General features: G+C 43.4%; 1 protein-coding gene across 6 annotated transcripts in view; it reads right to left on the bottom strand.

Annotated features, from left to right (window-relative positions):
• nphp4 (nephronophthisis 4) overlaps positions 1-27,787 on the bottom strand; it is a 532,906-nt gene that overhangs the window by 495,899 nt on the left and 9,220 nt on the right. Inside the window, exon 1 of one of the 6 annotated variants that reach the window (XM_068017515.1) lies at positions 3,686-3,767. The exons of the other annotated variants lie outside the window; for them this stretch is intronic. Within the exon in view, the coding sequence (XP_067873616.1) occupies positions 3,686-3,691 (6 nt within the window). The 5' untranslated portion in view covers positions 3,692-3,767. Of the gene's footprint in view, positions 1-3,685; positions 3,768-27,787 lie in introns of those variants that run through there. 6 annotated transcript variants of the gene reach the window in all.

Below are 27,787 nucleotides of genomic sequence, written 5' to 3' on the forward strand. Positions count from 1 at the left end.
GAAATCGCCACTTAACTGCCTATATTAATTATTGGCAGTTGCAGCCAGAATCTCATCATTAAGACAGTCAGCAAACAGCTGACTTTAACTGCTTGAAGGCCCGACTCTGCTTGAAATCAGCAGAACCTCTTAAATGGTAAGTACTTATTGACCTGCCTGAAATAGCCATCTCACTTAATACGATTCTGTAATTGACTCCTATGGTAATGACAAATGGTTAGCACTATTTACCCGATAAATGTGCCTGTCCGTGTTAAACGAAGGTAGTGTAAGTTGTGGGGTCTGTAGTAGGACCCAATTATGGCTTGAATTGGATATCTAGTGCGCTAAATTGGATAACCTCTGAAAACAGACGCAGGGATCATAATGCATGATTGACCCATGACCATTCAATGTAATTCAGGCAGCACACCAACTTCATGCTGCCTGCTTATTTGAACACTTGCTTGCAGCAAGTGCTAAACTCACTATTCATTGGCTGCACAGATCAGCAGGGGTCCCAAAATCTGGACTTGCTAGCACCAGTTAAAGCTAGCCTGCACCTCTTAAAGGGGAGGTGGATTGATGCTGGAATAGGTGCTGCCAGTCATACAGGAAGTGAATCTGACCTGGAAAACTGAAAAATGGCACAACATGGGAGAGAGTAGGCTCCCAGGATTTCAGATGCTGCACCGGAGGCCTTGGTGGGGGAGGTGGAAAGAAGGGAAGATGTCTTGTATCCATAAGGCACCAGGAGGCCTTCCAGATACATGGGCAAAATGCAGAAGGAGCAGATAGCTGTGATGATCAATGGCAGGGGTCTATATCCTGGAGGACCTGGATGCAGTGCTGCAAGAAGTTCAATGATCTCACACAAGTGGTAAAGGTCAGTGAATGCATCTACAAGTGCCAATTCCTACCAACTGCATTATATATATATATATATATATTATAGATTGCACCAGACTAACTCACTTCACTCTCTCTTGCAGGACAATGTGGCACACTACCAGAGGCAGCAGGAGCTAAACAGAGAGGAGCAAGCGAGCATGCACATCCTAATCCCCGGGAGTCAGCGCTGGCCATTAATGGGACCCATTGCTGAGGCCGTGGCCAGAGGCGGGGCTGAAACCATCAGAGATGACAGTATCCTCATACTTAAGCATCCTTCTCACACCTCATCCCACAATCTGTTCTAATTTACAAGCTGCATGGTGTAAATATGCACCTAGAGTCATAGAGTCAGTCATTTGCGGCACAGAAGGAGGTCATTCAGCCCATCAAGTCTATGCCGGCTTTGCTCCGAGGGAACAACCCCAGCTTCTCCAACCTAACCTCATAGCTAAAATCCTGCAACCCAAGAACCGTTCTGTTAAATCTCCTCTCGACCCTCTCAAAAGACCCTCGCATCCTTCCTAAAGTGTGGTGATAAAGTGTGGTGACTAAACTGGATGCAATACTTAATTGTGGCCTAACCAGAGCTTTAGTAAAGGATCAGCATAACTTCCCTGCTTTTGTACTCAATACTTCTATTTATGATGACCAAGATCCCATATCTCTCAATATGCGCTGCCACCTTCAAAGATCGGTACAAATGTACCCCCAGTTCCCTCTGTCCCTGAACACTCTTTAGAACTGTGCCATTAAGTCTATATGGCCTCTCCCCATCCCTTCTGTCAAAATGCTTCACCTCACACTTCTCTGTATTAAATTCCATTTACTACTTGTCTGCCCACTCTGCTAGCCTATCTATGTCCTGTTGCAGTCGATTGATATCATCCTCACTGTTTGCCACTCCTCCAAGTTTGGTATCATGGGCAAATTTTGAAATATTATTCTCTATTCCAATATCCAAGTCATTTATAAATGTCAAAAAAAGCAGCGGTCCTAGCACTGACCCTTAAGGAACACCATTGTCTACCATGATGCAGTCTGAAAAATAACCATTTACCACAATTCACTGTTTTCAGTCCTTAAGTAATGATTATCCAACCTGAGAATGACTCTCCGATTCCATGAGCCTCTTACTTTTTATCCCTCCCTGCATCACAACCTTATGCTTGTGCCTTTTATCTTTCAGATATCCAAGTAGTGCAACCTAGCCAGGCAGTGGAGGAAGACTAAGAAGTGAGTGATGAAGACACACCACCATCACTTGGTTTCACACTAGCTCAGATACTGACATTGTCCTCGGAGATATGCACAGATTAGAGATGGTATCTGTACGTGGCGAGACACCGAGCATGAGTGGGCATCCACCAGGACATAGGGGAGGAATGGCACAATGCTAGCTCACTGGAGGGAGAGGTCACTCACAGGTTCCATTGCAGAGAACACAGATGATGCCTTTGAATGAGCAGCCTACAGAAGAACACTGATGGCAATGCACAACAAAATGCTTGGTACATAGGTAGGTCTGTCAGAAAGGCTGCAGTCAATGTCAAGGAAAGAGTATGGAGGAGACGACCAGCACCAACTTGGCACAGGTCTTTGTACAGAACTTGGATCCCATCCTTTCCAGCATGGAAGTGGTGGCCAACTCCATTTGCAGACTTGTGGACCAAGCATGATGCAGCATCTGATGGCCGATGTTGTAGTTTCCACTGCAGCACAAGCAGCAGCCAACCAACATCTGAGTGCTGCCGTAGAAGCTCAGACTGCTGCCATCAAAAGGGGCTTGCAAGGCCTCACAGCAGTCCAACAAATTACTAGGATTGAAGTGCCAGCCTGGGGGAATGGCAATGGCTCTATGGAGCACGAACCTGCTGTCCTTTGTAACGAAGACAGCATTCGTCCTTCCACTGCTGCCACTCCACCAGTGCCCTTGCTGTTGCTAGTCAGTCAGCCAGCCCAGTCTACTGCCACCCATGCCAAGATGGTGCAGCCTGAAGGCGGGCCTTCTAGGCCCAGAGCTACTTAAGGTCATCCTCCAAGATCATCTGCAATCTCCTCTACTGAAAGTCAGCAGCCTTCACCAGCCATGCTGCACGAAAGTAGCACTAGGACAGGCAAAGGCACACAGAAGACAGGCAGTAAGGGAATGTACAGGTGGACATTGAAATCATGGCATATTGCATACATTTATATAGTTGGTTTAGAAGTTTATTTTGTGGCAACTTTTATTTCTGCATTGCAGCTGTATGGATGCTGTCATGGTCCGTGACAGAGGGAAGATAAGGTGTGGGACTGCTGGTGAATGGAGAATTGGGGTGGCAGTTACTGATATCGCACTCGGATGAGTTCTTCACTGACAACCTGAGCCGAAAGGGACTGTCTAGATTGCATCCTCCCTTTCTCTGTCTCATGCTGCTCCTCCTCAGTTACTTGCCATATAGGTAGCGGCAAGGGCTGTGCCCTCATGATGGCGAAATTGTGCAGTATGCAGCAGACCACACGGCTCGACACCCAGAGTAATACCTGCTGAGTAATGCAGGGCTTCTCCAGTGATCCAGACAGCAGAAGCATTGATTCAGCACACGAATGGTCTGCGCTATCACATTTCTTGTGACAGCATGGCTTTTAGCTCATGCAAATTGTGCATGCATGTGTGGGTTGCGCACCGGACTCATCGGCCATATTGTGTATGGATTGCCCTAGTTGCCAGTAGTCACCCTTTGGTTTGCCATGGTAGCTCAAATGCAAATTGCGTAGCAAACTGCCACAGAACGAAGTAATCATAACTGCTGGCAGGGCATGGGGCACTGACCTGCATGGCTCGTTGCCTATGATCACACGCCAGTTGGGCACGGAGGGAGTGCAATCCCTTTTGGTTCTGGTATATGACAGAGTTGACGTGTCACCCGCAAAGTGATTTGCGTGCAGCAGTTAACGGCACCCTGCACCATGCGGAAGCCTACAATCCAAAAATAGCAGCTTACTCGCTCTGCATGCTTGTCCCTGGAAAGACAGAATGAAATGTATTTAACTCTCATTGAATAGAGAGCCTCAGCGACCTCCCTTATGCAATAGTGGAAACAAACTATGAAATGTAGCAAATATCTTCACCTCCAGCCCAAAAGGAGCCAGATGCATAAAGGTTCATCACCACGGTCACCTTCACAGCCACTGGCAATGTGGTCTGAGAAAGCACCTAACAGTAGTAGATCAGAGCAATAGTCACAAGAAATCAATCAGCAACTAACCCCCCGTACTTAGTTGATGATCCCTTTAAATAGTGCTGGTGGTGTTACTGTACGTGTGTACAGCGGTGCAAGGTTAAGAGAGGATGTTAGTTTGAGCAATGAGCTAGAAAACGGCACCACTGGCACCAAATCAATTGACGTCATGATCTGCCCTCTCAGCATACTTCCGGCAGATATTGACTCCACGCCAACACCCTCAGCAATATGGCGTTCACCACAATTCACACCACTGCGCGCAAGCAACGTTGGTGACTTTTTAAAGCTCAGAGGGCACTCACAGCACCCAAAAAACAGGTGCTAACAAACCCGATTTCTCACGCCAATCTTTCCTATGTGCACTTCTCTAATCTTTTCAAAAGGTGGAATAAAATATTTACCGAGACAAACCGTGGAACAGTATTACTCTCGTCCGTGAGCATTTCAGTTTAATTGCATGTAGATAAGGCCAGAAACTGAGTACCCCTGCCTCGGACTGCATACTATAAAGACAAACCATGTGTCTCAAATGGCACGTGGAATCTAATCTGGATCTCAAGAGCAGAAGTCAGAGGTATGGAAAACAAATGCCCCTTTCAATTGAGTCTTCAACAGATACTGGTGGCAAACAAGGCAACAAGAAGAAGGGAAAGATATCTGTCTGTGGGAAGTCCTCACTTTCCCAGATTCCCAGCAGCAAATTTAAAAGTACCTTATGTGTAATCCTGCATAAATTTTCATGTAAAATGTTCATTAGCTGGGGTACCCTACAATCAGTAAAACCTGAAGGAATGAGACTCCACACTTGCATAAGTTAATTTTGAGCGCCAGAGAAGTTGTTTGGCAGTAATTAAGACGCAGTATACAGTTAAAAGGGCACTTACAGTGGAATGAATAAACCCTACATTTTTCTGGCAAGTTTAGTCCATATCTATGAGGTAGGTACGGCAACTTCATTTCATTAATATATCTGAATGGAGAGCCAGGCAGCGACAGGCTACTTTCCAAAAGCTTTTGGAGGAACACCATATTTGGGATAGCAACTTCTGGAATTCCATGTTTAACCGCGCAGGTGCGCTCACCAGAAGTTGCTGTCCAATTTCCATGTAAATAATGGCGTGCGCTGATAGTCTCACCATTATTTCTATGCAAAATCTGGTCCATTAATGTTACTGTTGAACATGCAAAACCTCACTGTTTCCTGGTCAAGAGACTTCAGTGTTTGACAGAGGTCAAAGTGATTTGCACTTATATAAGAAATTGAATGAGAGAAAATATCCATACAAGGACATTTCCAATTGTCACAATTAACATTATATGAAGTAACTTGTACCTCACAAATGATCTTATTTTTCATTTCCCCACCCTCCTCTCCTGAAGCCACTTGTGTACCATTCCACAATTACCAGCAACTAGCCAGTACCTCGCAAGCCCATACTTCACAGTGTTACGACCAGATGAGGAAGGGGTCTCAGGCTCCCCTCTGGCCCTTTTCCAGGTTTGGCCGTAACAGAGTTTAACCTTTAAAAACACGGTGTTTTAGCTCAACCCCTCAGTGAGTCCTTGATCATTGCTGTCTAATTGTAATTGCAAATGAACCAGACATGCTTGCTTAGGTTTAAACAAGATGCAAATTTATTAACCTTATCACTCTAACTCAGTTAAAATTACTAAAATACACGACGCAACCTCACTAGCAGGCATACGAGAGAAACACACATACAAATAGATACAGAGGGGAAGAAAGAATAAAGGGTGGGTTGGAGTAGTAAATGGAATTCAGTTACTGTTTTTAGTTATTTTGTGAAGTCCTTGATTGGAGTTGAAGTATTGTAGTTCTCGCTAGGGCCCAGTGCACACTTTCAAACTTGTTTCTCTGGTACCAAAAGGGTGCCTTGGTCCTCTCTCGAGGCTTAAGTTGCTCCCATGGGTCCCTGCAACTTTGCTTGAGAGACAGGCAGGCAGTCAGTCAGACAGACAGACAGACGGACCTTCCTTCTCTTTGGTCTTCAAATTGCAGTTTGCCCCAAACCTTTCTGTGAGGCACAATTCAAACACTTCCCAGTCTGGCCCGCAGGTAAGTCATGTGACCAGCTCTTTGCTTGAAACAGCATTGTCTGCGAGAGGTATTGATTCTACATAGCTTACTAGACACACTCGGTGGGAGGGGGTGGGGGCAAAGTGCTGGCTCTTACACAGACAAGATGTGGATCGTCACTGTTGACAAAACCCATCTCACTAATTGAATCAGGGAGCACCCCCATTTTCTCTCTGTGCAACTGTCTCTCGGAATGCAAATATGCAACCAAGTTTTCAGCCTTTCAGCTCTGTGGTCTTTTTAAACAAGTTATGTTCAATGTCCAGTAAAAAGTTCAAGTAGTGTTCCATATGACGAAATTGATATGTTTCCATTTGGCCAGTGTGGTTTCGGTCACAACAGGCAATCCACTAATGTTAGTGGTGATAAGCTATTCAACTGCAGAGGGCATCGCATATGTGTCACACTCAAACTAAACCAACACCTGCACATTGTCACTGACCCCTGGTGGTGTCTATGATCAAGAGCAGCAATCCTGATGCGGGGACCCTGAAGTAAAGAGTCGCACCTTAACTGTCTAATTACCTAAATCTCTAACTCAGAACAGACTAGGAACCTTCCAGATGGGTAGATCTGTATTACACTGGTGAGGGCATTTTCTCTTTAAGAAATTTCAAAGAATTCAAGTGATTTTTGATCTGGCCAAAAGGAAGGGCATTTATAAACGTAAAAAGATTACTACTTAAAGCTGCTACAGGGAGTTGGTTAGTTCAGTTGGCTAGACAGCCAGAGTGTAATGCAGGAAAGATGCCAACATCGTGGGTTCAATCCCCATACCGGCTGTGGTAGTTCATGGAGGATTGCCTCCTCGCCTTGCCCCATGCTTGAGGAGTGCTGACCCTCAAGCAATACATCATCAACTGTCTCTCTCTAATGGAGAGAGATGCCTATGGTCCATTGGGAACTATGGCTAGAGCAAAGCTGCTACATACATATGCAATATATGAAGTCTTTAAAAATTTCAGAGTTACACAGTTCATGTAAAAAATGATGTAGATCAGAGGAGAGATACAAGTCTCTAGTTTGACTCTTGTAGAAAAGGATCTTTAGACCCAAAGGAATTGAACATATCCAAGACTGCAAGTACCAGGAGAAGCAGTCAGACATGTACAAGAAAGCTAGAGAAGATTTGGCCTTAATTATATAATAATTCAAATGATAAGGCTACCTAGCAAGTTAATAAAATGTTACAACTAGTATGAAGTGGTTCTTTGATCCCAGCGAGATTATATTAAGGCACATTATGGTAAAATTTTCCATCAATAAATCCTTTTTGTTCAGCTTTGAAGTCTGAAATCAGCACCGCTAAAAGCATTTACATCAAAGAAATCTTCTAAGGCACCTATAATTCTTCATATTTGGTAATAGTTTGAAACTGTAGAGGACAGTGATTGAGTGCAGTGTGTGCCCTTGTTCCATATGAACAGGTTGGCATTTGAATAGTTTTATTTATTAAGTGAGTGAAAGAGACAGGATCTCAAAGCTAAGTAAATCATTTAACTTGCATGAACGGTGACCTAAATTTTAAAATTATTTTGTCTGTAGTTGCTATTTCAGAAATCAGTATTGTAATTCTGATTTTTTAAACCCATGGAGGCACAGGGTTTAAAATATTCTTTGTCGACAGAGATTTAACCTGATGGATGTTGCTCAGTTTAGATCAGTCCATATACACGATCAGATGCTGCAAGGTGCTTATTTTTCTCTTAACCTTTTTTCTTTGCTCAGTGCTGACTAAGATCAATTCAGATTATTTCAAACTTCAGATCCTCCAAAGGGAAGTACCAAATCAGAATTTTAAAAATTGCACTAAGCCAGTTAAAATGATGGCACTTCCAGCTCATATTCTATGACATATGTCAAATTGCCCTGTAGCCATATTGCACTTGCACTAAGGACCACTCTAAGTATAGCTCCCCTGATGGCTCAGCACATTTATGCAGCAAGTGCCTGAGCTGCACAGACCAGAAAGGTCACTGTTCTATGCTGAGTTGCCTGGTTTCACCCCCGTGGCATTTCAGGGACGAGCACTGCCTCAGCACTCTAGTTAAGAGAGGTAAAATTGGGCTGAGTGTCTACTCCTGATCACTATCTAGCAACCCACTCCTGATCACTAGCCACCCTTGTCAGAAGTGCATTTGCATAAATGTCAGGTGAGGATGGGATTGAGCTTGTTGGGGATGTCCCTGCAGGCTAATATTTGCCAATACCCTTCTAGAGGCTCACACTTAAATATTCTCCACTTAGGAGAAGTAGCATAGCATGAGTTCAATGCTGCAATTTCATTATGGTCCATATCATCACCTTGATTGGGAATGGCTATAAGGAAACAATCCAGTTAACAATGATCCTCGAACAACTGAAACATTCTAGAAAAATAAAGTTAAACAGGAAATTGTCATAAACGTTTACACCTCGATCATTAACTCAAGCATAGGTCCATTAAAGGAATCAGAAAGTAACTTTAATACAAGGGGCAGCACAGTGGCGCCGCAGCCTCATAGCTCCAGCGACCCGGGTTCAGTTCTGGGTACTGCCTGTGCACAGTTTGCAAGTTCTCCCTGTGACTGCATGGGTTTCCACTGGGTGCTCCGGTTTCCTCCCACAGCCAAAGACTTGCAGGTTGATAGGTAAATTGGCCATTGTAAATTGCCCCTAGTGTAGGTTGGTGGTAGGAGAATGGTGGGGATGTGGTAGGGAATATGGGATTAATGTAGGATTAGTATATAAATGGGTGGTTGTTGGTCAGCACAGACTTGGTGGGCCGAAGAGTCTGTTTCAGTGCTGTGTGACTCTATGACAATGGAAGTGAAATTGGATAGCACCTACTGGCATGAATTGGACACAGAGTGCTTTGCTGTTCCTTTGCTGGAACAGATAGGCCAGAGATGCACTGAATATCGGGTCTTGTAAATCAAGTAAATTAGACTGGCAAGCTGCAGATGCCCACTACACATCGCTAGGTAGCTCACCAACAAAGCAGATTTAAATTTCAGGCCAGTGCATCACTGGTAGCAGTCCTTGGGTTGGGCATGGGAGAGGGGGAGGAGGTGAAGGGAGGAGCCATTCAGCAGGATGGAAAGCAATCGAAGTGTGGTGGGGGGGGGGCGCAGCAGAGACGAGAAAATAGCAAAGGGAGGGGGCAATGATGAGAAGGTCAAGTGGGGATCGGCAACAGTGCCCTTGATTATTATGAATCCTAAAGGAGATGTCATGAACAGAAGGAGCCGTGATGAAATAAACAATGAAATGGAGGAATTATGAATTTAAGAAGTCAACTGCTGAAACAAAACCACAAGAACATGGACACTGGTACCACAGTCAAAATGGAGTAGCAGTCACATGAGCCCTCCTGTACTAGGAATATACAAACTTGTCTGCAACTATGGAACTCGTTAGCCTCGCCTGAAATAGCTCTGGGAGAACCCTTTTGAAATTGAAAGGAGCATATTGATGACTTCTAACTACATGAATTAACTAACAAAGGGTTCTGGAGACTGATGGGCTCACAGTCCAAACCAAAAATGAATAAGTGTAAAGTAGCCACATCATAACAGCATGGTAACCATCCAGACATCAATGGATAGCCATGGATTCCACATCCTGGTCCATTAAGTGGTCACAACAGGAGAGAAGGCTGTATGTCAATTAACAGAAACTCTAATGTGATGGATTTTGACCTTAAAAGGTAGCCCTCTGGAGGGAGGGAGGGGAGAGTGAAAGCGAGCGCACACAATCAGGCCAGCACCTTCAGAAAGCAGTACAGCCAGGGACTGTGGAAAGAGATTCAGTCAAGTAAGAAGAAGCCCTTCTGCTAATTCTACACTTCAACTTGCTGCAGCAGAGAACTGAAAGTGACCACCACCTCCAATCTGAAGTCTTTACCACCAGAAATCTGCAACACCTCAACAAGTTCAAGACTACAAATACCCAGGCCTACACCTTTAAAAAGAGACTGCCCTCCTTAGAAGGTTCAACAGGTTTACTATAAACCACAAACATCTACCTCACTATGTACTACATCCAATCTTTTACTCTCTATTTATTCTTGTGTGTGCGCGAGTGAGTGAGCGAGTGAGGTGAGTGAGTGACCATTTCAGGAATTGTGTAAAAATAGTTTTTTTTTTTAAACCTACGAGGAAACTTACCATTTGTCTGTGTTTGTTAGGATCAATTAAACACTCAGGGACTAACTCACCATTTTTAACAAAACACGATTGTGGTCAGTTGGGAGGGAAACAGTGGGAACCACCCACACCCCTTTCCACCTGTTCATGACAGAGAACATTCAGGTAAGTAGTTATTTTAAAACTTACCTTTTTGGTGGCAGCCTCCAGCGGTCCCTTTAACGATGGGTCACATGTGAACTTGGTTACCCTGAACATAGCAGGCCTGGCGTCAGCTGCGATCAGGGGGAGCTCAATTTTGGGAAGTGGCCTCAAAAAAACATTAGGCACCTGTCCCCCCGGCAGTGGCTTTTGCAAAGGGTCGAATGCCTGTTTCAGGCGCAGGCCCTGGACGCCTAACAGTTACCAATATAGCGGTAGCATATTTGCAGTGTGGAATGTGCATACTCATACTGCCCGATATAGCGAGCACTTAGGCACCTGTTTTATTCCTGGAAAACAGGCACTGCATTAACAAACTTTTATGCTAATATCCCTTAAAGGGGAAATGTATAAATGCCTTTGTGAATATCCACATCTCAGGCATTCAAATGAAGTGCCTGTGCAGTGCTCATTGTTTAATGGTGCCTAGTGTCGTATGATATACTATACCGAAATAAAATAGCAGCCTTAGTTCCTCCCCTATATCTCCTAGCAGCAGGATTGGCAGGTGCCCTGAAGCAGCTGATCTTCCATAGCTCACAAAGGGCAACAAAACTAGGGACAGAGCCACAATCTCACTTTTTACTCATTCTTGATTACATCAAGAAACATTGCAGCCACTGGATACAGAAAAGGCTATAGGCCCTGACAACATTCCGGATGTAGTACTGAAGACTTGTGATCAAGAACTAGCTGCACCCCTTGCCTAGCTGTTCCACTGCAGCATTGGCATCGACTCGACAATGTGGAAATTTGCCCAAGTATGTCCTGTCCAGAAAAAGCAGAACAAATCCAATCTGGTCAATTGGCTGATCATAAGCAAACAGTGCTATCAAGCTCCACTTAAACAGCAACAACCTGCTAACTGATGCTCAGTTTAGGTTCCGCTTGGGCCACTCAGCTCCAGACCTCACTACAGCCTCGTTCCAAACCTGGACAAAAGTGCTGAATTCCAGAGGGGAGGTGAGAGCGATTGCCCTTGACATCAAATCAGCATTTGACAGAGTATGGCATCAAGGAGCCCTAACAAAATTGAAGTCAATGGGAATCAGGAGGAAGATTCTTCACTGTTTGTAATTATAACTAACACAAAGGAAGATAGTTGTGGTAGTTGGAAGCTGGAAGCTAATCATTTCAGCCCCAGGACATTGCTTCAGGGGTTCCTCAGGGTAAGTGTCCTAGGCCCAAACATCTTCAGCTGCTTCATCAATGACCTTCCCTCCATCATAAAGTCGCTGATGACTGCATAATATTCAGTACCATTCACAACTCATCAGACACTGGGACAGACCGTCTGTGCCCATATGCAGCAAGATCTGGACCTGAGGCGGCACAGTGGCGCAGTGGTTAGCACCGCAGCCTCACAGCTCCAGCGAACCGCATTCAGTTCTGGGTACTGCCTGTGCAGAGTTTGCAAGTTCTCCGTGTCTGCGTGGGTTTCCGCCGGGTGCTCCGGTTTCCTCCCACAGCCAAAGACTTTCAGGTTGATAGGTAAACTGGCCATTGTAAATTGTCCCGAGTGTAGGTAGGTGGTAGGAGAATGGTGGGGATGTGGTAGAGAATATGGGGTTAATGTAGGATTAATATAAATGGGTGGTTGTTGGTCAGCACAGACTCAGTGGGCTGAAGCGCCTGTTTCAGTGCTGTATTTCAAAATAAATAAAATAAAAATATTAAGGCTTGTGCCACACAATTGTAAGGCAACAACCATATGCAACAAGAGTGAATCTAACCATCCCTATGACAGTCAATGGCATTACCATTACTGTATCTCCACCCCCTCTCCCCACACGATCAACATCCTGGGGGTTACCATTGACCAGAAACTGAACTGAGCAATCTGTATAAATACTGTGGCGACAAGAGCAGGTCAGTATCTGGAATTCTGCAGCAAGTAACTCAACTCCTGACTCCCCAAAGCCTGTTCACATCTGCAAGGCACAAGTCAGGAGTGTGATGGAATACTTGCCATTTACCTGGATTAATCCAGCTCCAACAACACTCCAGAAGCTCAACACCATCCAGGACAAAGCAGCCTGCTTGATTGGCACACCATCCACCACATTAAACAAACATTTACTCCCTCCACCACCAGCACACAGTGGCAGCAGTGTGTACCATATACGAGTTACACTGCAGCAACTTGCCAAGGCTCCTTCAACAGTGCCTTCCTAACCCATGACCTCACAACCTAGAAGAACAATGGCAGCAGATACATGGGAACACCACCACCTGCAAGTTCCCCAAGTCACTCACCATCCTGACTTGGATTCCTTCACTGTTGCTGAGTCAAAATCCTGGAACTCCCTCCCAAACAGCACTGTGGCTGTACCTACATCACATGGAATGCAGTGGTTCAAGAAGGTGGCTCACCACCACCTTCGCAAGGGCAATTAGAGATGGGCAATAAATGCTGGCTGTACCAGCGACACTCACATCCCAAGAATGAATTCTAAAAATTCACAAGATGTAGGCATCGCTGGCACGGTGACCATTTATTGTCCATCCCCAATTGCCCTCGAGAAGGTGATGGTGAGTAGCCTTCTTGGACCTCTGCAGTCCAACTGGTGAAAGTTGTAGCGGTTTGATGCAACTGAGTGACTTGCTAGGCCATTTCAGAGTCAACCACATTGCTCGGGGTCTCGAGTCACATGGAGGCCAGACTGGGTAAGGACAGCAGGTTTTCTTCCCCAAAAGGACATAAGTTAACCTGAAGGGTTTTTATGACAATCTGGCAGTTTTGTACTCACCATTGCTGATACTAGCTTTTCATTCCAGAAATATTTAATTAATTGAATTTAAATTCTTCAACTGCCATGGTTAACTCAAATCTCCAGATCATTAATCCAGGCCTCTAGATTACTAGTTCAGTAGCATAACCACCATGCTGCCATAACCTTATCCAGGATGACTAACTTGTTCTTCCTCCTCTGCTTAATTGATGGAATACAAGGTGATCGAACCAAAATGAAAACATTTCTTGCTATTTCATGATATAACTACAGTTCCTGAAAGAAATTGAATTTCTCAAGAGCTGTTCCATTTGCCACATTTTTTTCTTAAAATCTGGAAAGAAATGGCGAATATGCTCCAGTGGCATCCAGCCAGAATGTCTACAATTCCACAAATTCTGAGAGAAGATGTGCTCTGACTTTGGCCCAGATTTTGCAGTAATAATAGCAATAAGGCTATCGATGCTCACCATCAATAAGGGTTAATTACGATAGCAACTTCTGGCATCTGCACATGCGCAGTTAAACGCAGAAATCCAGAAGTTGCTGTCAGCGATACCCTGCTCCGCCATTAGGGTGCACTATAAACAGTCCTCAGACTCAGCATTGAAATAACTGCAATGGCGTGACACCTTCTGTACTTGTGCACTAATTTTAATGGCATGATCAGTGATCATTACTACTGAACGACCTCTCCACCCCTGAAAAATTAAGTTTGCAAGTTTGGTGTGTCTTTCCCTCAGACGAAAATTAGTGCTGGAGATTTTCAAAAATATAAAATATGTATTTACTTTTTCTGTCAGTTTATCTCTCTCCCTTAATCCCATATGTATTTCCCAATCTATATTTCACTTTCTGTACTTTATTTAAATCGAATTTATATTTCCTGCTTTACACTTCCTGTTTCGGACTCGGCATGTCTCAGTGAGGATTCTTCAATCTAATTGGTTGATGTCATCACAGATCCCCTGTAGAGGGCACTGCGCTGGTAAAGATGCCAGATTAGAGGAAATCTCCACTGAGAAACTCGCAATAACTCTGGACAACTGTCAGCGAGACAAGCGGGCAAGCACCGTTTCTTTACCACTGACCCCAAAAATCACCGCCATTATCTCCTTAGCACTTAACATTGTAAAGATTTCATTTCAAAGATAAATCACTGACCTGCACTTTGTTGTTGCACCAAAAACCCAGCAACTGGCTGAATACAAGGCAATATGGGACCAACCGCTCATTAGGCATCAGCACTCCATAACTAGGAATAGCTGGTATGACATAGCATCTTTTTAGCACCATGTGAAACTGTTTCAACCAGTGCTTCCGGCTCCTATGCTGCTCAAAAATACCCAATAGGTTAGGCTGCATTTCTCCAAGCAACTCTTCCTCGTAGTTTCCTTCTGCAAATCTTAGATGAGGAATATACTGGTTCTTTGCAGAGGTGGACAAAGCAAGGAAAACAGCTCTATCCATTGTTACCCAAGGTCTCACGCTGTACTCACTCTTTAGGGTTCCTTTTGATTAGTTTGTAGTTTCTCTCATCCAGTTAGAATCTCAATCACTGCTGAAAAGTCAGCAAGGTTTCCAATTGCATAAATTGATTCAGACAATTCCAGTAATTAAAGGAAACAATACATTAATTGTTTAAATATCAACAAGAAACTGAAAACATTTAACGGCACCTTTGCTTGGATCACAGTGAAGGGAAAAGGGTGGGTCAAAAAAGAGAACTAAATCAAAGTAGAACAAGCATAGGTATCTTTTGCTTTAGGACTTCAGCTTCAAACACTGGCCTCCATGCTTTCTGTGCTGCACCAGACTGATCTGTGAAGTTATCAGGTCACTACGACTCTGTTTATACTGTGCAGGGCAACCAACTGATCCAGTTTCATTCCATCCAGCAATATTTTAAACATCTGCTGAATACACCAGCGCACATTTTAGCAAAGATGAAAGGCGATACAACCCTTTCCTCCAGATGCACCGACTTCATGAGAGTTCCTGAGACTGCAACCAGCTGGGAGGCTGTGAAAAAACACAGGGCATAGGCCAACTTGATCTGTCAAACTCCTACAGTTTGGCAAATATCACAAGTAACCAATAAATGTGCTTCAGAGCTGGAGTACAGTGTTGCTATGGAAAGAAAACATTGACCTTTACTGTTCATTGGGTAAACACCTGGTTGCTGTGCTTATCTACCATCACGGTCTGAAACTGTTTAATATTTATAAAGACTCAGAACACAAAGCACTTTACAAGTAGCAATGCACAAGCAGTGCGATCAGTGTTGTCAGTGAGCCACTGCGGTTGCACAAGTCATAGTTTCTGTTGCTAGGCCATGCAGTGTGAGAGTTTGCAGACACAAAGTAGTGAACACAGCAGGCTGCCTCTCGCATTCTGCGTTAGTTTACTGAGGTAACAACTGAACTCAAAATAGACAGGGCAGGCAGAGAATAAATCACCATAGTGGCAACAGCAGCCTATAATTAATATCATTTGAGAAATCCCTTCAAGTAGTTTCTCTACTATATACTCACCCTAACGGAAGAGTATTGCTATCTGCAGCCAAATGAAAATCCTATGCTAAAAGAGGTTAGCTCAAATAACTATGTTTTATTGAGCAAACCAGTATCAGATTTTTTTTTATATAAGGCACAGCCCACAGGACACAGTTCTGATGAGGGTCACTGATCTGAAACATTAACTCTGCTTCTCTCTCCACAGATGCTGCCAGACCGGTTATTTCTAGCATTTCTTGTTTTTAATTAAAGAAATAACTGGCATTTATGTAGCACCTTTCACAACTTCATGACATTCCAGCGTGCTTCACAGCCAATGATGTACTTATTACAGTGACTACATTTCACAACCGTTACTGAAACGAGCATCACACAACCTTTTGAAACTTTAAAACTGATAAGTGGTTATCAATATTTCACTTTAAATGGTCAGAGAGCAGCGTCTCATCTCTTTTTTGAAATTCATCAGAAATGATTTTGTTAACACCCTGCCCAATGTTTCCCAGTCTTCTTCTGAAGCCACAAACTCATCATGACAGACAGTTCCATAAGCAGCAACCTTCTAGGATCTCGCCCAAGGAGCCATTCTTCATTTGTACAACCAGTGAGCAATGAGCGAGGGCAGGCTAGTCAGCTGTGGAGGACATCACAGTCGAGCCACTCTGCCCTTCCCCGACATCTAGACAAACATACTTTCCAACTGGAGTCATGATGAATAAGTGGAAACCATGGCCGTCTTTTCCTACCTCTCCTAGCGTTGAAGCATTGAGGTGAACAGTAGCACCCTGCTGCAGCCATGATTGGCGCAGTGGTTAGCACCGCAGCCTCACAGCTCCAGGGACCCGGGTTCAATTCTGGGTACTGCCTGTGTGGAGTTTGCAAGTTCCCTGTGACCGCATGGGTTTTCGCCGGGTGCTCCGGTTTCCTCCCACCACCAAAGACTTGCAGGTGATAGGTGAATTGGCCATTGTAAATTGCCCCTAGTGTAGGTAGGTGGTCGGGAATATGGGCTTACTGTAGGGTTGGTATAAATGGGTGGTTCTTGGTCGGCACAGACTCGGTGGGCTGAAGGGCCTGTTTCAGCGCTGTATCTCTAAATAAAATAAACCTCACACTTTTCAAACCTCACACCTAATTCAGCACAGACCCGAAACTAATACTGGGACCTTCTGCTCTATGACTCAATTCCCCACCTGCACAGAGTGTTTAACCATCAGCTCACTGGCTGTAAGGGTTTCTTTTAAAACTGTACAACTGAATCAAAGTATTTTGCTTTAAGATGAACAAATAAAATCTACCTTAACTTGGCAGTATGCCACTTTAAAATGGACTGTATTTGTAATATTTTAGAAGAAAATTAACAAAATCTGAACTGATCAGAATACTAAAGCAGAAATCTTGATCATGCAGTATTGATTTCAGTTCAAGTTTGAAGCATGCATTTATCAATTTGCATTATTTTGACATAAGCATTTGTATTAATATTACTGCTACATGTGCTATGAATCAACCAAATCAATTTTTTTAAAATCATGAACAAATTCTCATAATTCTGAGCAAAAACAAACCAGAAACATGGTTAGCAGGGGCTGAAAGTCTTATCTACACATCTAAAGAGGGGATGAAAAATACAAAAAGAGACTTGGGGAGTAACTTCCTCCAGTCTATTTTTCAGCTCTGTGTTTTGTTAATACTTCAGCCAGTACAAGCAACTAAACAGCAGATTCATCTGCAAGTGTCTATATAATGTTAGATTTAATTATCCATATCGCCTGTCTGCGCCCCTGCCTCAGCCCATCTGCTACAAAAACTATCAGTGTTTTTGTTACCTCCAGACTTGACTATTACAATGTTATCCTTGCCAGCCTCCCATCTTCCACCCTTCCTAAACTTGAGCTCATCTAAAACTCTGCTGCCCGTATCCTAACTTGTACCAAGACTCGTTCACCCATCAACCTGTGTTCGCTGACCTACACTGGCTCCAGGCCCAGTAATGCCTCAAATTTAAAATTCCCATCCTGCATTCAAATCCCTCCTTGACCTCACCCCTCCTTTTCTTTATAACCTCTACCAGCCATACAGCACTCCGAGAACTCTTCATTCTACCAATTCTGGCCCCAATTTCCTTCACTGATTGGCAACTGTTTTAGTAGCAAGCTCTGAAATTCCCTCCCTAAATCTCTCCTCTCTCGCATCTTTTAAGATGCTCCTTAGAACCTACTTCTTTGACCAAGTTAGTGGTCACCTACCCAAATATCTCATGTAGTTCAGTGTCAAATTTTGTCTGATAATAGACTTGTGAAGCACTTTGGGATGTTTTACCATGTTAAAAGTGCTATATTTGAATGCAAGATGCTGATATAGAAGATCTTATTTGATTTCCTGTAATCTTCAACATCAATATTTTCATCAATAGCTGAGAACTAGTAAACATTTTATAGATTTCCATGCTACTCCCCAATCACTCCAATTCTGCTTTTCACAAGGAGGGTTCTTTTCAAGCAGCGAGATAAATACAAGTCCTTTGTCCTTTAACAGAACCTACAAGTGGACAATGGATTAAAGTATTAGTAATTACTAAGAATTAAATCTACAGCCATGAATCTGGGAAGCAGCTGTCTGAGCTGCTACATTATAGTATTAAATCACTTTGGGGCAGTTTTGCTGCTACTTTCTTCCTGCTACTTTTTTCCTTTGTTGTGTTGGTACTCTCCTACTTCTGTCCTCTATATCCTTGTTCAGTGGGGAGTCTTCTTCATGACTGTCATCAGTGGCAGTCTGTGAACAAACAAGCCTGTGGGCTGAAATGCCATATCTCTGAGGATAGAGCACTGTGAAGACAGTCTGACCATCTGGGTTTCACGATCACTGTCCACAACATAATACATTTCAGCCTTATTGCTTTAAAGAAAAATAGCAAAGCAAAAACAAATGCCCCAGAACAAAACCTTCATCCAATTATTTGACATTTTGCATTACCAATTTAAATTCCCAGGAGCATTAAGCACTGTTAATCTTTCACTACACCTTGCAGAAAAGGTTGTCCACATGCTCTCCAATAGCTGACATACAGCAAACAGGTGACAGACTTATGCACCATCTGCAAGAACTAAACTCAGACTACCTGCTGCCTACTTTACCAACAGCTTCTAAGATATGGGAGTAATTTTAACCGAACAGGCCAGGCAAGAAACTGTCAGACGATGGAACACCAGTTTTACACCCTGCCCAATATTACTCAGTTGACTTTAATAGAATTGGGCAGGGTGTAAAACCAGTGTTACACCCGATCACACGTGTTTCTCAACGGGCAGGTTAGGTGAGAGTGGAGAGACTAGAAAAGCTGGAATTGGTCATCTTTGAGCAATAAGGTTAAGGAGAGATAAGGTGAACAAAGTTATGAAGAGATTTGATAAGAATAAATAAGGCTAAACTGTTTCCACTGGCAGTAGGGTCAGTAATGAGAGGACACAGATTTAAAAGTAATTGGCAAAAGAGCCAGGAGGTGAAATGAAGAGTTTAAAAAAAAACACGGCAAGTTATCATGATCTTGTACATACCGTTTGAATGCGTGGTAAAAGCAGATTCAACAGTATTACCTGTTGCAACAGAACAGGTTAAAAGCATTAGCAAGTATATAGAATGAGAAATGCAATTAGCTGATGATCCTACAGTTAGAGGAGATTAAAAACAGTATCATGGAGTGGGACAAAAGCTTATTTCCATTGATCACTGAGATTTCCCATCAATCATGTGTCCTCTGTCAACTTTGCCTCACTTTAAGATCCAGGTGCAATTAGGAAGCTTCTCACTATGTTGTAATTTTTAAAAATTCTCCTTACGGAAAAAAAAAATACGCGATGCTGTAAAAAAAAAAATGCGAGACACAACAGAACTTTTCCACAGTGCAGATCAAACCTTTTAAAAGCTTGATTCTGATGCAAAACAACTAAGCCAACTATTTCCATGGTAACAGTCAGATCGAAGAGCTCGAGTTAATGCTTATAGTATCTAATTCATACTAAAACACAAGTCAATGTCTTTGAAACAAGTTGGGGTGGGGGGGAAAAGAGAGTGCTACTAACTGCATGGAAACATTTTTTAAAAACTAGTAATGATGTTATCAGGGGAGAATGACACTCAGCGCACAATGTCAACACACAGCACAGCAGAGGAAAGCTCACCAATTTGACACTTTTTCCATTTCTAACACCAGCCATCCCATGGCCATTGAGTGGAACTGCTCAGGTTTAAAGACTGAACATATGCTAGGGTGATTAGGGAAGTAGGTCACAAGATTGGCTGCATGAAATTAACCTCAGAGATGGATCACATTTACACCAGTCTTGAGCTTGAGTGGCTCTTGTGACACGCATCACTGTCATAGTTCTGGGAAAAATTCAATCCACTTTTGTGACTATGAGCAATGTATTAGCCCCAGCCACGTAACTGACAGTGATATCTACAGTAAAAATGCACATTTTTACGAGGTCCTTGGTTCTGATTTTCACACCATCATGGAAATGTTAAATTTAAATTTGGCACATTTTCCATTTTAATACCTCAGCCATGAGGAGTGAAAATGTAACTTTATAGAAGCTACTACATTTACTAAGTGCTACTGATTTCAACAAAAAAAAACTTAAAATTCTGCACAAATGTAATACAGTAAGTTTTTAAATTAGACCAAAAATTATATAATGCCTTTAGCATAGAAAAACATCCAAGACACTTTAGAGAGATGTAAAGAAAACAGATGCCAAGCTAAAGGAGAGATGAGGAGGGATGAACAGAAGTTTGGTCAGATGCTTTCAGGAAGATTTTTTAAAAAGGAGTACGATGTGGAAGGGCAGAAGAGTTTAGAGAAGGAAGTTCACTGAATGGGATAAATCCTCCACTCCTATGGCAGCTGACTTGTTTTGATAATTCTGGTCTCAAATGAAATATTGACACTTTCTGTTTGTCACATTGCTTCACCTTCCTTTTGTAATAACGTCCCTCGCTTTTTCTCTCTCTTGTAAAATACCATAGACACAAGTTTAATTGCAAGCAATCCATTCTCTACTGTGCTCTTCACATAAACAATGAGTCGGACATGCTGACTTCATGAAAAATTTAAACTCAAAAGTTCAAAATTTCCAGAAAACTTTGACGATTCAATTACTGCAATAAGTAAAAAGTTGAAACCCTCTTTACATGTAACATTAAATTCAATTACTTTTAAACTCTTCTGAGCCTGACGAAGGGTTTACAATTCCCATTTTCAACGAAGCAATGTCAAGGGGCTAATGGTATGGAGGTCTTCTGCAGTTGATGTGGATGATGATTTCAAGAGTGTAAACCATCTATCATTCATGAATTTAGAGAGCAGAAAGTGGAAGTGTTCTTCTCAATTTGTTAAAACAAATGCAGTGTCCACAGATGGTGAAATTCAAATTAGATGACAAAATGTATCCAAATAGGATTCAGTATGACAAAAAAATGAAGGTTTAGGCAGTACAGATGTTCCACTGCTAAATATTTTATCAGTTTTCTCCATCAAAGAATGTAGGTTTTAAATTTTTAGCAGAAGGTTCAGTTCAGAATGGCTAAGTTTAGTGATAATCTAGCCCAAAAAGCAATATGCTGACAGCATACTTAGCACTGAGAGAGTAACTTTGGCCTCGTGTGGGCAGTTATAACTTGGCAGGGAAACTGGAAAAATCACAACATACATGAAGTTTAAAGGAACAAGGGGCAGAAACTCTTGCATCTCTATGACATCTCTTCCCACAGTACCCAATCCTATTTCTCATCTCATCTGGAAATACATAAGGCTCCACATGCACACTAACAACACCCAGATCCCCTCACCAACACCTCTCTCAACCCCTCGACTGTCTCTGATTTGTCAGACTGCTTGTCCGACATTCAGTACTGAATGAACAGAAATTTCCTCCTATTAAATATTGGGAAGATTGAAGCCATTGTCTTATTTACAGAAGTGATAACCATTTTAGTCCCATTCATTTTTTTTAAAGTTTGTTTGAATATTTCATACTTGCACTGAACCTTCCTAATCTCCAACAGAAGAGCATTCCATGTCTTTTTCAGAGGTTGCACTACTTTCACCTTCCTCTGCAAAAACCGAGAAAGTATTTATTAAGTACCAAGAGGGTGGTCAGTTTTTGGAATAGTTTATCCAGCAGAGGTTGTAATGCCAAGTAGATTAAATCTGGACTAACACTCCAGCGCAATACTGAGAGAGTGCTACACGATCAGAGGTGTCATCATGGAGGACAGGAGGTTAAATCTAAGCCCCATTTGCCCTTTCAGGTGGGTTTAACGAATTCCATTGCATTATTTAGAACAGCAGAAGAGCTCTCCCCAGTGTCATGGTCAATATTTATCCTTCAAGCAACATCACCAAAACAGATTATCTCTACACATTGCTGTCTGGTTTATCTTGTTGTGCAAAAACTAGCTGCCGCATTTTCTACATTACAACAGTAACTACACTTCAAAAAAGAAGTACTTTATTGGCTATAAAGCATTTTGGGACATCCTGAGTTCATGAAAAAGGTGCTATATAAATGCAAGACTTTTATTAGATCTCTTTCAAGGTCAAATTAGCCAAGGGAAACACATCATCAGTTACAACTGGTAGGCCAACAGGAAGGGAAACCGAATAGACTCCTGGTCTTTTCCAACCTTGTGATTTTCTGTATTTCAATGCATATAAAAGACCATAACATTTCCATGTTGATTGCCAATCATCTTTAATTTTGTCCTTCTAATCTCCATATTTGTTTTCCTTCTATACTTTTTCTAGCTCCTCTGTATTGTCACCCCTATAATTTATCATATGCGCACAGCTGACCACCTTTCAATACTCAACTTGGATTACTAGCAGCACTCTTGCCTGAATCAGGTAGTCACACGTTCAAGATACTCTACAGGACCGGAGCACATAATCTAGATTAATACTTCAGTGCTGTATTGAGGTAATACTAATTTTTAGAACATTAGAACATTACAGCGCAGTACAGGCCCTTCGGCCCTCGATGTTGCGCCGACCTGTGAAACCATCTGACCAACACTATTCCATTTTCATCCATATGTCTATCCAATGACCACTTAAATGCCCTTAAAGTTGGCGAGTCTACTACTGCTGCAGGCAGGGCGTTCCACGCCCCTACTACTCTCCGAGTAAAGAAACTACCTCTGACATCTGTCCTATATCTATCACCCCTCAACTTAAAGCTATGTCCCCTCGTGTTTGCCATCACCATCCGAGGAAAAAGACTCTCACTATCCACCCTATCTAACCCTCTGATTATCTTATATGTCTCTATTAAGTCACCTCTCCTCCTCCTTCTCTCCAACGAAAACAACCTCAAGTCCCTCAGCCTTTCCTCGTAAGACCTTCCCTCCATACCAGGCAACATCCTAGTAAATCTCCTCTGCACCCTTTCCATAGCTTCCACATCCTTCCTATAATGCGGTGACCAGAACTGCATGCAATACTCCAGGTGCGGTCTCACCAGAGTTTTGTACAGCTGCAGCATGACCTCGTGGCTCCGAAACTCGATCCCCCTACTAATAAAAGCTAAAACACCATATGCCTTCTTAACAGTCCTATTAACCTGGGTAGCAACCTTCAAGGATTTATGCACCTGGACACCAAGATCTCTCTGTTCATCTACACTACCAACAATCTTCCCATTAGCCCAGTACTCTGCATTCCTGTTGCTCCTTCCAAAGTGAATCACCTCACACTTCTCAGCATTAAACTCCATTTGCCATCTCTCAGCCCAGCTCTGCAGCCTATCTATGTCCCTCTGTACCCTACAACATCCTTCGGCACTATCCACAACTCCACCGACCATCGTGTCATCCGCAAGTTTACTAACCCACCCTTCTACACCCTCTTCCAGGTCATTTATAAAAATGACAAACAGCAGTGGCCCCAAAACAGATCCTTGCGGTACACCACTAGTAACTAAACTCCAGGATGAACATTTGCCATCAACCACCACCCTCTGTCTTCTTTCAGCTAGCCAATTTCTGATCCAAAGCTCCAAATCACCTTCAACCCCATACTTCCGTATTTTCTGCAATAGCCTACCGTGGGGAACCTTATCAAACGCCTTACTGAAATCCATGTACACCACATCCACTGCTTTACCCTCATCCACCTGTTTGGTCACCTTCTCGAAAAACTCAATAAGGTTTGTGAGGCACGACCTACCCGTCACAAAACCGTGCTGACTATCGCTAATGAACTTATTCTTTTCAAGATGATTATAAATCCTGTCTCTTATAACCTTTTCCAACATTTTACCCACAACCGAAGTAATTACCAGGGCTGTCTCTACTCCCCTTCTTGAACAAGGGGACAACATTTGCTATCCTCCAGTCTTCCGGCACTATTCCTGTCGATAATGACGACATAAAAATCAAGGACAAAGGCTCTGCAATCTCCTCCCTAGCTTCCCAGAGAATCCTAGGATAAATCCCATCTGGCCCAGGGGACTTATCTATTTTCACACTTTCCAAAATTGATAACACCTCCTCCTTGTGAACCTCAATCCCATCTAGCCTAGTAGCCTGAATCTCAGTATTCTCCTCGACAACATTTTCTTTCTCTACTGTAAATACTGACGCAAAATATTCATTTAACACTTCCCCTATCTCCTCTGATTCCACACACAACTTCCCACTACTATCCTTGATTGGCCCTAATCTAACTCTAGTCATTCTTTTATTCCTTATATACCTATAGAAAGCCTTAGGGTTTTCCCTGATCCTATCCGCCAATGACTTCTCGTGTCCTCTCCTTGCTCTTCTTAGCTCTCCCTTTAGATCCTTCCTGGCTAGCTTGTAACTCTCAAGCGCCCTAACTGAGCCTTCACGTCTCATCCTAACATAAGCCTTCTTCTTCCTCTTGACAAGCGCTTCAACTTCTTTAGTAAACCACGGCTCCCTTGCTCGACAACTTCCTCCCTGCCTCACAGGTACATACTTATCAAGGACACGCAGTAGCTGCTCCTTGAATAAGCTGCACATTTCGATTGTTCCCATCCCCTGCAGTTTCCTTCCCCATCCTACGCATCCTAAATCTTGCCTAATCGCATCATAATTTCCTTTCCCCAAGCTATAATTTTTGCCCTGCGGTATATACCTGTCCCTGCCCATCACTAAGGTAAACCTAACCGAATTGTGATCACTATCACCAAAGTGCTCACCTACATCTAAATCTAACACCTGGCCGGGTTCATTACCCAGTACCAAATCCAATGTGGCATCGCCCCTGGTTGGCCTGTCTACATACTGTGTCAGAAAACCCTCCTGCACACACTGGACAAAAACTGACCCATCTAAAGTACTCGAACTATAGTATTTCCAGTCGATATTTGGAAAGTTAAATGGAGAAATTTAATCCTCAACCAGTTCAGGTGGACATAAAATATCCCATGCAGTATTCAAAGTACAGGAAGCCTTCCTGGCCAACGTTAACCCTTCAGAAGGCCAGCAAAACAGATTAAAAGGTCATTCACCTCCTTCCTGCTAACAGGACTTAAGTGAGGAAATTGGTTGCTGTTTTTGCCTATAAAGCAGTAACTACACTTCAGAAGTAATTCAATAGCCATGAATCATTTTCAAATGGTCTCGAGGATATGAAAAGTACTATGAAGTTGTTAATTCTGTCAATATCTGAAAAAATACCTGTGTGTGACAGCTCAACTCTGGTGGCGATAAGAGGGCCACTGAAAGAAACCTTTCACATGCAAAGAGCTGGAAGATGCGCAACAGGTCTGTGAATCAATAGTCAGACCTACACAGTAACATTAAAACTAAAGGTCTGTTTTATATGCAAATGCATACAAACGGGTCCATCATGTCAGAATACAACAGTCACTAGAACTGGAGAACATAACAGAGGTGGCACATTTGAGCAACTATTTCAACATACAACCACAGGGAACAGAAATTTCCCAGAAGTACTGATATATACATTGACACCATCATTCTATTTGAAGGGCATCTTCACTAAAAGGAAATTGACAAATCTGTTCATACATAAACACACAATGCAATTATAGAAATCACACTGAGGCCCTTCAACCTGTCACTTGCCCATGATGTCCCATGATGGGAGGAGCGAGTAGCCAAGGTACAACACAAGCTGAGCATGTGGGGGTAGCGATCTCTCTCCATTGTGGATAAGAACCTGGTCATCAGGTGCGAGGTGCTCACGTTGTTGCTGTGCATGGCGCAGATCTGGCCCATACCCCACTCCTGCGCTGTGGCGGTCACCCGAGCCATTTTCCGCTTCATCTGGGGATCTAAAATGGACTGGGTCCGGAGGGACACGATGTTCAAACCTCTGGATAAAGGCGGGAAAAATGTACCCAACGTGGCCCTCATCCTGATGACTACCTTAGCGTGCGGCTGCATCAAGCTGTGTGTAGATCTCCAGTACACAAACTCCAAGTGTCACTACGTGCTGAGGTTCTATCTGTCCCTGGTGTTGCGAAGGATGGGCCTGGTCACATTGCCGCGGAACGCTCCATCCAGTTGGACTGTGCCGTACCACCTATCCTTCGTGGAGCAGTTTCTGCGGGAAAACACCTTTGACCACCGATCCATCAGCAGTGGTGTGCACGGAATGTCCTCAAGGCCCTACGGGAAAAGGAGACGGTGGATCCTGTCGGATGGTTCCCTGAGCAGACCGCCAAAGTCATTTGGCGGAATGCCTCATCACCAGAACTTTCAAACAAGCACCAAGATGTAGCTTGGCTAGTGCTGAGAAAAGCCCTCCCCGTCAGATCCTTCCTGCACACCCGAAGTCTCGCCCCCTCCGCACAATGCCCCCGCGGTGGCTGTGGTGGGAAAGAGACGGTTACCCACCTCCTCCTGGAATGTGTCTTTGCAAAGCAGGTGTGGAAAGAGATGTAGTGGTTTTTGTCGCGGTTCATCCCAAGCAGTTCTGTAACACAGGTGTCTGTGCTCTACAGGCTGTTCCCAGGGACGCACACCGAGACGATCAACTGCTGCTGGAGGACTATCAATTCGGTGAAAGACGCCCTTTGGTCTGCCCGAAACTTGCTGGTCTTCCAGCGCAAAGAGCTGTCCACCACCGAATGTTGCAGACTGGCACATTCCAAGGTCCAGGACGACGGGCTGAGGGACGCACTAAAGCTTGGGGCAGCCGCAGAAAAGGCTCAATGGGGAAAGACCACTGTGTAAGGTCCCCCCACCAAGCTGAACTGAGGGGCTGGATCCATGGGAAACCCCTCGAACTGTATTGGGAAAATTTTCATTTGCTGTAAAATTTAAAAATGTATCTGGCATGACAAATGAAATGGAAGGGTTGTGAAGCAACTCATGATTGTACTGAAGGAAACTGATCTCCCTGGCACTGTTAGTTTCAAACAGCACCAAGTCAAAAAATACAGTTTGGTAATGTTTTTTTTTTACAGATTTTTACGGATAAAGTATATTTTGCCCATGATGTCCCTGTGACAAAAAACGGCACATTGGCAACACTTTCCTGGGTAAAGAGCTGACCTAACACTTTTATGAATAAAATGCCCCTGTAATAGTGGGCAAACAAAATCGAGGTTACAACACATGGCTATCAACCTTTTTAAAAAAGGATGTTCAGTTATGACTCATTCACCAAGAACAATGGTTTACAACTACTGAAGAAATGAGAAAAACTGTTTCGCCAATTTACACCAACGTCAAACAGCCTACACATTTGGGGAGTTAATTATATCCTTTTGACACATTTACACAGTAATAAATCTTCAATACTATTTTGGTCCAAGGGGCAAGATACAATTGATTATCAGCATTCTGTAAATTCTACATAGTACGCGGCACGGTGGCGCAGTGGTTAGCACCGCAGCCTCACAGCTCCAGGGACCCGGGTTCAATTCTGGGTACTGCCCGTGTGGAGTTTGCAAGTTCTCCCTGTGACCGCGTGGGTTTTCGCCGGGTGCTCCGGTTTCCTCCCACCGCCAAAGAC

The sequence above is a fragment of the Heterodontus francisci genome, chromosome 37, assembly GCF_036365525.1.
Source record: "Heterodontus francisci isolate sHetFra1 chromosome 37, sHetFra1.hap1, whole genome shotgun sequence".
NCBI lineage: Eukaryota > Metazoa > Chordata > Chondrichthyes > Heterodontiformes > Heterodontidae > Heterodontus > Heterodontus francisci.